The 14399-nt window shown below is 36.5% G+C and overlaps 1 protein-coding gene across 1 annotated transcript in view; it reads left to right on the top strand.

Moving 5' to 3' along the window:
- LOC140143538 (neuronal acetylcholine receptor subunit beta-3-like) overlaps positions 1 to 7582 on the top strand; it is a 28299-nt gene extending 20717 nt beyond the window's left edge. Inside the window, exon 8 of the mRNA XM_072165370.1 lies at positions 7041 to 7582. Within this exon, the coding sequence (XP_072021471.1) occupies positions 7041 to 7582 (542 nt within the window). The remainder of the gene's footprint in view (positions 1 to 7040) is intronic.
- Positions 7583 to 14399: the final 6817 nt, after the last annotated feature.

The following is a 14399-nucleotide window of genomic DNA, read 5'->3' on the forward strand; positions in this document are numbered from 1 at the left end:
TCTCTTTTTGATGGATGAGTAATAATCATGATGGCCAGCAAACTTTGGTTCTCATGACTTACCTGGCATAACTACGACATTCTTTTAGTAATTAGGAATTGTGATTATGACGTCCAGAGTGATTATGACGTCCCAAGTGATTATGACGTCCAGAGAACAATGTTACTTTCATCGTGTTCATGAATTTTTTAAAGGACGATATAACAAGTTAGCATAACATAGCATGAAAGCAGTATAATAATAGGTTAAATGGGCCTACATAATATCATAATATGAAACATCTTAATGCATAAACCATGTAAACAATACAAATGATATATTTAATGGACAATATAAAAAGTTTGCCTACATAGCATGTGAAGAAGAAAATAATAGGATTAATAGGCCTACATAATTGTAGCCCGCATAATACGATATATAGTACAAGCAAGGTGAATGTATCATAGTAAAACAATAGAGATGAGTTCTAGGAAGGTGATTGTTCCTGCATGATGATTGAATGGTTAAGTTGGATGTAAGTGATGTGGGTTAAGAAATGGGTTTTTTGAGTTAGTTAAGTTTTGGAAGTTTAAGAAGGAGGATCACTAAATAAATATAAAAGGAACATCAACTTTGTATTTTCATCGTATATTCATCAAGTCTCTAGCTGAGTTAATTCTCCAGACCATCGTTAACACACCTCATTTAGCCAGGTTATAAATATACTTTTCTTTTGATGTTTACTGAGGTATGGAGAGCTCATTAGAGTTTGTCACTCGTCTATTGCTCGTCTTGTTGTAATGACAAATCAGTGATCTTGTGCGGGCACCCGAGGGGTCCCAGGTTCGAATCCCGGAGTGCCAAGTAACAAATACATTTGAAAAACATACAGGGTGTCCCTGAAAGAACTGTATCGTCAGAAACGTAATTGTTTGGGTATTTTAACTAAACATAACTAAATATTTAGTGTGGTTGAATTAAGAATAAATCAGCTATCACATACTTTTTGAATTTTGACAATTGACCATACCTTTCTTGAAATTTTACGAAACTCGATCCCTCATTTTCAAGCCTTTCCAGGATTCAAATATCAATCGATGATCTATATAGTATAGTCAGAGTGCTAAGGCCATTTTGATTCAATAATTCGTCTCAAACCCCCGCGTGCATCAGTAAAATCGCCCGTTTTTTTCGCATTATTCCCGCTGGATTTAGTAAATTTCAGTTTTTTTCGATCCACTAAATCTCACGTCTGTTCAACCCCCCAACACCCCCCAACCACCCCCCGAAAGATTTAAACAGAGGGTTTATCCTTGCCACGGATATACAAAATTAAAGTAAAAAAATACAAAATAATTAATTAAAACCGCAATCCCTATTAGGGTTTTAACTTGGGAAGGCATTTGAGACGAACTATTAGGATTAAACATTAAGATGGCCTGATCACTGCGCAGCATCAGCGCATGATGCGTCTGCAGTCATTGATAGATATTGTCTCCGTGGAAATGCTTAAAATTCGACTTATGTGATAGCTGATATGTTCCGTAACATCATCAGTTATTTAGTTACGTTTGGTTTATGCGCTAAAGTACCACAAAATCAGTTCCCGATGATGCAGTTCTTTAAGGGACACCCTGTAATGTGCAAATGCTGGTGCTGGTAATATTCGTGGTGATTTTGTATAGAGGGTGCTTTTTAACGTTAGGATTTACATCTATGAAGAGAATAGCCACTGATGGCGCTAGTATCTTAGTTTGCATTTAGTTTTAGGCTTGTATCCAAATATCGAACGTTTAGTTTTTCTTAAAATTCGCACATTGTGTGCTTCAAACATATGGGGTATGTCATTCACGTGCTCACTAATAGGACCTTGTTCTACCAAAATAAATGCTCTATAAATGTGCCACATGCTTAAGGGGGTACTACACCCCTCGATAAATTTGTGTCTATTTTTGCATTTTTCTCAAAAACTAATAACACAGTGGTAACAAAAGTTATGTATATTATAGGGGCAAGGGATCCAATTACTACACTGGAATTTCAGTGACCCAAGACAAGCGGTTTGTTATTTATGATCAAAATAAGGGACCGCTAGGATGTACCTCGTTTCCTATCATATAATACTGAACCGCTTGTCTCGAGTCACTGAAATTTCAGTATAGTAATTGGATTCCTTGCTCCAATAATATACATAACTTTTGTTACCAGTGTGTAATTATTTTTTGAGAAAAATGCAAAAATAGTCACAAATTTACCACATGGGTGTAGTACCCCCTTAAACATAGGTGCTTATTGTATTTTGCTTATTGGAAAATTATAACTTATCTTATTTATACCGTTTAGACATGGGAAGACGAATTTCTTAGATGGAATCCTGATGATTACGATGGAATTGACACCTTCAATGTACCAATTACATCGATATGGACACCAGATATAACGCTCAGTGATAAGTGAGTGCCTTTAATTTTTTAATAATTATGTATATCCGGTTGACCCAGAATTATTATTATATTATTATAATTATAAATCATACCGTAAAACCTCGTTTACAAGCATGTAGAGTGCTTTTGATGAAAGCTAATTTAATCCAGGCGCCATCCATCCAACAAAATTAGAACATTATGAAGTTTTAGCAAATTAATTACCGATATAGGTATATACAAACAAGTACTATTGTAAGACCCATCTATTACATTGGGATATCTATGGCTGCTTTGTTTTAATATAGCCTTCATCAAAATCACTCTATATGCTTGTAGACGAGGTTTTACGGTATACTAATAATAATAATATAAATAGAGTGCACTTTCGTTCTGATATTACGATAATAATCGGGTGTTTTACGTAGTGACGGATGTCCAAGCCAGGATGATTTACATAGTGTCGATCGCAAATGTATCAAGAAACGGACATCGGGAAAACGTTGAGTATGTGAATTGTACAGGGTGTCCCAGAAATAATTACCGAGCAAATCAAATTGAACGTAAGTCGAGAAATAGGCATCAGAATCAAAAATTTAAAATGTAGCGCATAGCTTATTTTGTTGCGAATCACATACAAAAATTCTATTTGATCCGGTTGACTGGTTGCGAAGAAATGAACGATTACATAATGTGTGCATCAATTCAGTTCATTCCAAGTTTGATCATTAAATTTAATCCATATTATCTATTTTATAATCGGACGGTGTTATGTCATTCATGCTTTCACTGAAGATGAATAACAGTTTGTCCGTAAAACTTTGATTTCTGCAATTGGAAGCTTTCCAACTTCAATTCTTTATGTTGTTCAAATATGTTATATTTTAACTTTCCAAAGAACATTTGAGACAAGAATAACAATGATCAAGTGCTTACAGCTTTACGTGTGATTTTTGATACCATGCAACATCATTACTGTTTAAGTTTTAAAAGATTTAAACTTTGCATTACAATTTCTTGGAAATATTCCAAAAACATTAATGTGTGTGAGAATTTTTTAAGCCAGCTGGAATTCTATATGCAATAATTATTTATGCAACATTAACGAAAAATATATATTTACAAGTACCGAGCATCATCTTATATGCAAGCTTTCATTTTCAATATCATGCAGGTTTTCAAATTTGAACAAAACCTAATTAAATGTTTTGCAAGAAACAGATTGTTTAAAAAAAACCGAGGATTTCACAGAAGAAAATTTGGAGCCCATTGATAGTTAACAACTAGTGTGCATTATGTCGAACGATCGTTCTTTCAAACTTGGAATGAAGTGAATTGACACATGTGTTATGTAATCGCTCATTTCTTCGCGATCAGTCAAACGATTCCAGCGAAATTGACGTATAAGATGCAGAATAAGATGGGCTACACGCTGATGTTTAGATTTTTAGATTCTGATGTCTATTTCTCGACTTACGTTCAAATTTGTTCGCCCGGTAATTTTTTCTGGGCATATATTATCAACTTGCCATTAATGTTCAGTATTTCGCGTGTCTAATAAAAGTAGACATTTCAAAGGTATTTACAAAAACGTTAAACTACTGTAAACTCGTGCATTTCACATAATAGATTGCCAAAGTTATCCATCACGATCCGTCAATACAGGGTGTCCCATAAAAATTACCGGGTGAATAAATTTGGACGTAAGTCGAGAAATAGACATTAGAATCCAGAAATTTAAACATCAACGTGCAGCTGATCTTATTTTGCATCTTATACTTTAATTTCGTTTGAATCGGTTGACTGATTGCGTAGAAAGGAGCGATTACATAACGCTTCCGTCAATTTACTTCATTCCAAGTTTGACAGAAAGATCATTCAACACAATCACAATGCACACTAGTGGTTAACTGTCAATGGACTTTATATTTTGTTCTGTGAAATCCTTTTCATTCTTTGTAAACAATCTGTTTCTGGCAAAACCAATAATTAGGTTTTGTTCAAATTTGAAAACCTGCACGATATTGAAAATGAAAGCTTGCATGTAAGATGATGATCGTTAGTTGTTAATATCTTTTTTCGTTAAAGTTGATATAAATGTTGCATAAAGAATTATCGCATAAGGAATTCCAGCTGGCTTAAAATATTCTCACACAGATGTTTTTGGAATATTTCCAAGAAATTGTAATAGAAAGTTTAAACCTTTTAAAACTTCAACATTACTGTTACATGGTATCAAAAATCACACATAAAGCTGTAAGCACTTGATCATTGTCATTCTTGGCTCAAATTAATGTTATTTGGAAAGTTAAAATATAACATATGCCTATTTGCACAACCAAAAGAATTAAAGTTGGAATGCTTCTAATTGCAGAAATCAAAGTTTTCTCAGACAAACTGTTGTTCATTTTCAGTGAAAGCATGAATAACATAACACCGTAGGTTTATTAAATAGATAATGTAAACTAAATTTAATGGGATACACAAACTTTAGGAAGCGGTGAGCGAGTATGAAAAAGCGCCGGTTGATCAAACTTGGAATGAACTGCATTGATGCGCGCAATATGTAATCATTAATATCTTTGCAACCAGTCAACCGAATCAAATAAAGTTTTTTATATGTGATGCACAATAAAATAGGCTATACGCTACATTTAATTTTTTTGATTTTGATATCTATTTCTCGACTTACGTTCAATTTTATTCACTCGGTAATTTTTTCTGGGACACCCTGTATGTTATACACCCTATAGTATGTTAAGATTTGATTCATTTTTGTATTTTACAGTGCCGATATTGGCTTTGAGAGAACGAAGCCCGATACGAGAGCTCTAATTTCCTCAGACGGTACGATAATCTGGTATGCTCCAGTCATATACATGAATTCGTGCAACGTTAGGGTCCGTTGGTTCCCATTTGATACCCAAGTCTGTGAAATGTTGTTCCTCTCCTGGTCATACGATGGATTCGGCATCAACTTGGAACCAAAAAGGAGCGCCGATGCCTCACAGAATAGGTACATCATTTGTCTTTACGCTTCATATTCCTTAAACACATCCGTCCCATTTCAGCAACGTTTTTACTATAGGGCCCAAAAATGTCACATGTTATCAACAACCTGGGCTATAAAATCACTTTCTGGAACACTTGACTGATTATTAAGTTCCTCTGGTGTCGCGGATTCACTATCTGGGTCATATTGCCTTTGTCCATGATATACTGGACATTGTAAAACTTGTCAAGACGAATTGCTACAGACCTTTTTCGCTTCTTGGATCGTATACATCTGAGGGTCTTTGCAATTATTATTTAGTCTTAATATGGGCATACTGATTCCATATGCGGATTATTGTAAAGGCCATCGATGTTACTAATTATGTAATTATTGAATACACAAGTGATGCAGTTACGGAGCGATGCAGAACATCTGTGTAAGAGATTATTGTTTCTTCTTCTTCTTCCTATATACGTGCTTTACCTCAAATGGTTGAGTATTACGCACGGGCTTAACGTGCACCGTTTTTTTTAACCTATGCACGATCCTGGAACCTAGGATTGATTGCAGATATCAGAACCGGGGATGGTCCCCCTTCTCTTTTCGAATAGCTCTGACACTTAACGTGCACAGGGTTTAACTCTTCCTGTACACGGGACCAACGGCTTTACGTGACTTCCGAATCACGGACGAAGCACATACACTGCCTATAACTGCACGTGATAAGCAGTGTATGGGGACGAGAAGAAATTCTTCAATTAAATTCTGAAATTAAATTTCTGAACTGAATTGAAGGATTCCTGTCCATATAGGAACTTTTTGGGAGGGAAGAGAATTTTCACCCAAGGCAAGCCCAAGGCTCGAACCCTCGTCGATCGTATCTCCCGGCCGGCAGCGCAACGCTTTACCACTCGGCCATCTCGCCCACATCACATGTTTACGTTTTATTTTCAAAAGTGAAACGGGCGCCGACCGTATATCAATGCGTGTTTGTCCCGTCATTAGTTTTTCACCTCTAGGTCTATAAAATGTGTACAAAGTTAGGTTTCAATAACAGGAAACTTTTTTCCCAGACGACATCATGTCAATAACGCATAGAAATGTTGCTTTTAGCCCCGATAGGTATCATGCGCCATTGTCAGTGATCAGTCGAAATGTCCGTATTCCAAAATGTAATAAACTTAACTCTGTGTTTTGCGACACTCATACCCCCTGGAATATGAAGATGGGAAGAAGGGAAAACGGTCTATAAAAGGGACCGTTTATCATCATGTTGCTGATCGAGAAAACATTGAATACAATTTTGATTCAGAATGAGAATGGGGTGTATCACGGTGAAAAACAACTTATGAAAAGCGTGGTGATCCTTAGTCTGCTCTCACTTAACATGCTTTGTCTCTTTCTTCTTCAATAGGTATGCACATAACGGTGTATGGGACATGGTTGCTGTCCGTTCTAGACGTATAGTAACGACATACCTTTGCTGTCCAGAGCCCTACCCAGAAATACAATATCGACTTGTATTCAAACGATACCCCACTTTCTACTTTTTCTATATGGTGTTACCGTGCATATTAAAATATAGCCCATTGTTTTTTTTATTACCGGCGTTATTATTTCTTATGATATTTTTTATTTAATAGGTGCCTATTTCATATGCATGATTGCCATGGCATGTATTTCCGTTCTTGCAACTGGTGTCGTCATGCACGTGAGTGCTATATCTCAACCGATGCCAAAATGGATGAAACGACTCTTTCTGGAAATAATTCCTCGAGTTCTGTGTCTTTCTACCTATACGTATCAAAGCCACATCAACCTAGCAACATTCACAAGTAAGTCTATCTCTGAAATTCATGACGCTGATGGGCATGTTATTCTTGAGAACGGAAAAGTTGCTACCAGTACAGACAATGGATATTCTATTGGTCAGGAACGACAAGCATCTTGTGAAACTGTAGAGTTATTGAAATACATGAAGGACAATACTATGATAAAGAATATTGAAACATCAGAGCATCTTCAGTGGCGGCGTTTATCTATGATAATATACCGTATGCTCTTGTACCTGTTTAGTGTTTTTACTATTGTTTGCACATTCTACCTCGGCGTTCTTATTGTTCAGGGAAGTGTCGATGAGTATAATGATATTTTGAATGAGCTGGAAGAAGATTGGCCACAATAAAAGATTGCTTCAATTTCTTGAATATATAAAACAAATAATTTAGTGGTTTAAACCTTTGATCACAAGACAGAAATTTGCGTACCTGGCAGTTTCATTCGACACGTCGACTTTCATCAGCAGACTGGCAACCCAACTTAGAGGTCAGCGACTTTTCGGACACTTGACCCCCAAATCGGCTCGTAGACTATAGGTAGCTTGTATCGGTCCCCGTCTCTGTACAGCGATGGCTGGTTCACTCTTCACACCACGCTCAAAATATCTGGGTTCCTTGTCCAGAATTTGAACGTTGTCCAAGTCTATGGTATGGCCGGGATACTCGATGTGGATGTGTTGGGGAAACCCCAGTCGTGGTAGAGCTGGGGCGACGGTGTTCCAAAAATCTAGTGCGAAGGGATCTTTCAGTCTCGCCGATATAAGATTCGGAACATTGACCCTTACGAGTTTGTACTTGGCATGAGATGAAACAAACCGGCCCTGCTATGTCATTCTTGTAGGTTTTGTCTTTTGGGGGAAACAAGCAGTTGTCTTAGCGTTTGGTTAGGCTTGAAGCTCGCTCTTGCCAAAACAAAGCGCCTCGGAAGTACCCTTTATATACGGCAAAACCACTTGCCAGTCTGCTGATGAAAGTCGGAGTGTCGACTGTGTTGTGATCAAAGGTTTAAACCACTAAATTATGTCTACTACCAACACAGATGAACTTTCATTCTAATATAAAAGAAATCATAATAGTAAGAATATTGCTCAATTTAAAACAAAACTATCCGACGTTAAATGGAGTGAAATTCTTGATAATACTATATCAAGAAATGTCGGTATCATGAAAAACCTGAAAATTTTTGTTCCAAATCGTATTTTATATACACTTTATTGCACGTTAATATTGCCTTACCTGAATATGGAATACTTTTATGGGGGAATACATGTAAAGCTTACTTAAATAAAATTGTAAAAATTCAAAAATGGGCTATAAGAACGGTGGCAAGCAGTCACTATAGAGACCATACAGTGCCATTTTTTGCAAACTATAACGTATTGAAAATTGAAGATATGTACATACTGGAATTAGGTAAGGTACTCCATAAATGGGCTACCCTGTTCATTTGATAATTATTTTAATAAATGTTCTGATATACATGACTAAAAGACCAAAAATAAAGAAAGTCTAAGACAAGAGGTCCCATTCTTTGGAATTCTTTAGATAAAAATCTGAAAGCTTCAAAATCTGGCAAACATTTCCACAATCAATTAAAAACACTTCTCTCTAAATATCATGAATATAGTTAATCTTTTTTTGTGACCACGTCCCCTTCCCTTGTCTTGTCTTATGGTTATGTTTTGTAAAGTTGATTTGTTTTGCTAATTTCATTTGATTTCAGGGAAAGGCTAACTTTCAGGCCTTTTTAGTCTTCCAGCCTTTTCATCCATATGTATCGTGTTTGTTTATTTTTTGATGTAATGTTCTTGATTTTTATGGAAATAAAATAAATATATAAATATCTTTACATTTGCACTTGTCACTTAAAGGTGTTTCAAGGTATCCTGTACTCTTGTTTCAGGGGATAGGTTATGGAACCCAACCTAAGCTGGCAGTATTTTGGAACACAGCTTCCACACATGCTCTGGACTCTATAACTTAACTCGTTAATTTTACACAAGAATTAAATCCTTTATGTTGTCTCAATTCGGGGTATCACCTTCCTGGCAAAGGATAATATCTCCAAAATGTTACTGCAAATTCCAACAAAATCAAGAGATCAAGTAGCATTGATGATTCTTATTTAAAGGAGTATTTCGTTATCCTGGCATCCTATGTGTATGACATTTGTCAGTAGATATCCACGAAAAACTTTTTGAGAAAAGTTGGCGGGGAGGGGGAGGCTGTGGATCACGAAATGCCCTTTTAAATATTATTTTTAATATTTTTTTAAATGACTCGTGTATCAAGAACAATGGTTTTAATGCAGCCTGTATAAAGTGTATCAATTGTTTGTTTGAATGTACAATATGAACATAATTCAACAGTACCATGGTTACCAGCTGTTTTTTTTTTGCAGATCACCCCCTTTGGTGTGCAGACAAGGGGAGACCCAACCTTGTACAGTATTTTCGCGGGGTTGAAGAGCACATCCAACACACTTGATGCCAATAGAAAACCGTACAATGATATTTCAATTGATAACAAAAAAATATGCAAATTAGCTAATTACAGCTAATTATGTATTCATGATATTATTATGTAAATTAGGCATGAGTAATTTTGGTTTTTTTTTCAATATTTAATGAAAGTCTTTTCATTCATCATAGATTTGTCAAGTATGAACCTTTTATGATGTTGAATAAAGAATCGGCAGTTAATTACTTTAATATAATACAAAAAATACAAAGTTTGACATTCTATCTGGAATAGAATTTTCATTTTTTCTGTAATTCGGATAAATAGCATAAATGAGGAAATTAACATGGATGTGTGCCAAAATTGAACAACTTTGATGCGCGCGCTTTTCAATTTACTGTTATGCTTGCATGCACAGTGTGGCAGAATAATGGAGCAGCCACTGTGACATACCTACTAAAATCGAATATCTTTTTGATATCAAAATATTGTGATTTTTTTAAATTCACGATATAATAGAAATTACGTGTTAAATTATTAAAAATAATACATTTTTGACATTTAATAAAGTCCTCAAAGTAAACTATATGTGTATACATAAAGCCTATGCAGCTGGGATGAAAAACAGACCATCATTTGAACCTTTTTCTCTTTGTATTGAAGATATACATTAAGTTTCCCAAAAGACCTAACAATTTATACGTATTCTACGAAAATTTCCCCCCCCCCAAATCAAAAAATCAAAATGATTTCACGTGTCCCACAAAAATACTGTGGAAAGGTGGGTGACCGAGTTATTAAAGAAGTCATTTTCTTTTGCAAGGATGATGTTTGTAGACAAAGTTGACATTTGACCATGTAATAATTAAAATATTGATATGAACCATAAAAACATAATCAGTCGGCAACATTACCTCTCACGGTCATTTCGTTAAAGTCCAGTTGCCTATGGGTTTTGGCAGCAGTGCTAAAAGTGTAGAGTGTTAAAAGTCTATTTTTTTCTTTTTTATTAAAGGACATTCACTACCGGAATGCCCTATTTGCAACACATATACAATATTTACAAAGTCATTATTAAAAAACTATGTTTACAGCTTATAAAAACTATGTTTACGACATATAAAGGTATCATGTAAATAAGGATCACATAAGAAGGAGATAAACAACAACGTTTACCTCTCTGAGGCAAAAATCAGAAGAATGTAAGCATATAGCCTGCGGTGGTGGGCTTGACTAGGGCCTCACTCACTCCAAAATTGTCAAACAAGTCCTCAGTGTTATTGTTCCAGACGTGAGTCATAAATTCAAGCTCCATGCGCCTATCAATTAATGCTCTAAACATTTGTCTAATGTTAACCGACTGATTGGTTTGGCACCATTTCCTGGCAGTCCAAATCGTGGTCCTATAATTAGAAAGAACAAAGTTAATGAGCTTTTGCCTGGTTTTAGATTTGGCCGACGAAAAGCCGAAAAGAACTAATATTTCGAGTAAAGACCCTACAGAGGAAGAAACATACACAGTTACAAGTTAAGTGATATATACAAAATATAGGTTCCATGGTGTCAAATACACAAATAAATGCAAAACAGATTACGGTGTAAAATATGCAATGTTAACAAGAGAGCCAATTGTAATTTAATTTTGGTATTGAGTCCTTGCGGCTTAATAGTCTGTAGTTTGTGGATACGAGATTGTTCAGCTGTATGACGTTCCTTGCCAGTGGTGGATAATATACCAGCGATGCTAACATCTTCCAAAACTGTGGTTCTGGCTGTTAGAATGTGCGCCTACTGGTTTACCAGGTTTATTGTTCTCCAAATTCCTTCGATGTGCGGAAAAGCAAACAGACAGAGGAGTTTTGGTTTTACCAATATAGACCGTGTGGCATTGTTTGAAAATTAAGTTCTCAGATGTACAGGTGAATCTGGAGGCGATGTGGTGTGGCGTTTGACGCCGCCAGGTCCCGTGACATGAGGGACCGTATATAGGTGCAGCACTTACACCGTGATCTCTTACCAGGATTGGTGACAGGTGTGGGTAGAGGGCCTGAGGCACGAATCGCATGATTTCTGATGTTTCGTTCGCGACGGTATGCCGTAAGGGGACTCATACTGAAGATATCTTTGGTGCTGGGCAGGTGGTGGTCGCATTGCATTCTCTAAATTCAGTAAATGTTCATCGTCAACCGTGTAATTGAATGGGATTATTTTGAAATTTTAAAACGCTTGAAATATCACAAACAAATAGGCCTATGTTAATAAATAATATAAATACATGCTAAAACCGTTGGGGTTCCATAATGAACCCCACAAAACTAACTAAGTATATGGAAAATGCCGGCCGGGCGGTTTCACAAGTTGCCGGCTCTATCATGCCATTCACCGCCTGGTGCTTGAATGGGTTTGAGTTCCCGAAGATGATGTTCCAGATGGGAATATTGCTAGGATGATAGTTCATGACTAGAAGGATCTGTCCATATTATCTTCTTTAGAAGCAGATGGTTCCAGTGATGTGTCTCTATCTGTTTGACGAACGCGTTCTGCAGATGAGTTAATGATGTTGGAAGGGTAGTTGCGTCTTTGGAAGAACGTGGACATTTCATCCAATTTGCTCACTGTCATTACTGCAGATACGGCGAAGGCGTCTAAACCGGGCATAAGGAATGGATTGCTTGCATTTGTTGGGGTGACTGGAAGAATACAAAAGAAAGCTGTGCGAGTCTGAGGGTTGGTAATAAACCGTGGTAGCAGGCCTGCCAGAGTCCGTGCTAATGGTGAGATCCAAGAAGTTGACGGATGTATCTGATATTGTCCAGGTGAATTTAAGGGATGTACGACGTAGAAAAGGAGCACATACATTGAATAAATTCCTCCAGAGATTCACGAGGTCCATTCATGACTCCAACAATGTCGTCGATGTACCTTCTGTAGAGACCAGGAACCGGTCTCTTGTATGCACAGAACAGTTTCTCCTCAAGGTAACCAATATGAATACAGGTAAAACCAAGGCCGTATCTGGAGCCCATAGCAACCCCTTTTACTTAGAGAAAATACTGACCGTTAAAGGCCCGGTCACACTATGACGGACGATAAGCAACGAAAGGTGACGAACGTGAAAATCACAAAATGTTGACGGCAAAGCGACGACAAAAAGAGGAAAAACAAGATTCGCTGACGAGTGGGAACGACCTTCAGCGACAACACGATGGCAAGGGACGAAAGGCTGCGGCAGGAAACGGAGACTTGCGACCAAAACCGGACGTTGTCTGGGCGGCGAGTGACGATGTCTTGACGGAGCCCGACAACAAGCAACGATGTCGGACGGCTGACAGCGGATTTGCTTGCGGCAAGGAACGGCAGCTGACGGTGGATTGCGGCGATGATGACGTGACTCAGCGGCCGACATCAAATCCTGTGTGTATGCCGGTCGTATAGTCCACTTTTGCGTTTCCACTATTCACAACGTTCTGATCACCCACTCAAAAATATCAATATCAATGATAATCAAAAATATTAACATCAATAATGAACAATAATCAAAAATATTAAAATCAATATAAATAATAATCCAAACTATTAATATCTATATCAATAATAATCAAAAATATTAACATCAATATCAATAATAATCAAAAATATTACACATATCAATAATAATAATAAAAAATAGTAAAATTGATATCAATTACAATTAGTGTAGCTCTGACTTCCTCAGGACAAAGTACTTAAGAATGAGACATGTAGACAGTCGCTTGCCTACTGATGACTCTGAAAAGAGCCTTTGAAAAGACTGCCCCTTGTCAACAAAGAACAAGGAGATCTCGCCTATCTGCTAATATACATTATTTTATGGCTCTGAAGAGAGCCGTTCACCGAATACTGCCCCTTGTCTACAGAAACAAGCAGACCTCGCCTATCTGCTGATTTTAAAGGTTTGATGGCTCTGAAAAGAGCCGTTCACCGAAGACTGTCTCTTGTCTACAGAAACAAGTAGACCTTGCCTATCTGCTAAATTTAAAGGTTTTGGTGGCTCTAAAAAGAGCCGTTCAATGAAGACTGTCCCTTGTCAAGGGCAGTCTTCAGTAAACGGCTCTTTTCAGAGCCACCAAAACTTGTATATTAGCAGATAGGCGAGATCTCCTTGTTCTCTGTTGACAAGGGGCAGTCTTCAGTGAACGGCTCTTTTCAGAGTCATCAGTAGGCAAGGGGCGATCTACATGTCTCATTGTTAGGTACTTTGTCCTGAAGCAGTCAGAGCTACTCCTGACGAAAGCTTGACAGTTCTAAACTTGTCCGACGGCAGCCCGCTAAAAACCCACCAATTGTTATGAATTCCCGCCGTAAAAGCCTATCCCACAATCAATATCAATAATAATCAAAAATATTACACCTATAAATAACAAAAAAAAAAATAATATAAATATCAATAATAATCAAAAATAGTAAAATCAATGTCAATAATAATCTAAACTATTAATATCTATATCAATAATAATCAAATATATTAACATCAATATCAATTATTATAATCAAAGATATTAATATCAACATCAATAATAATTTTAAAAAAATATTACACATATCGATAATAATAAAAAATATATATAAATATCAATAATAATCAAAATATACAAATCAATATCAATAATAATCCAAACTATTATATCAATATCAATAATAATCAAAAATATCAATATCAATATA

This window comes from Amphiura filiformis, chromosome 2, assembly GCF_039555335.1.
Source record: "Amphiura filiformis chromosome 2, Afil_fr2py, whole genome shotgun sequence".
Lineage (NCBI taxonomy): Eukaryota > Metazoa > Echinodermata > Ophiuroidea > Amphilepidida > Amphiuridae > Amphiura > Amphiura filiformis.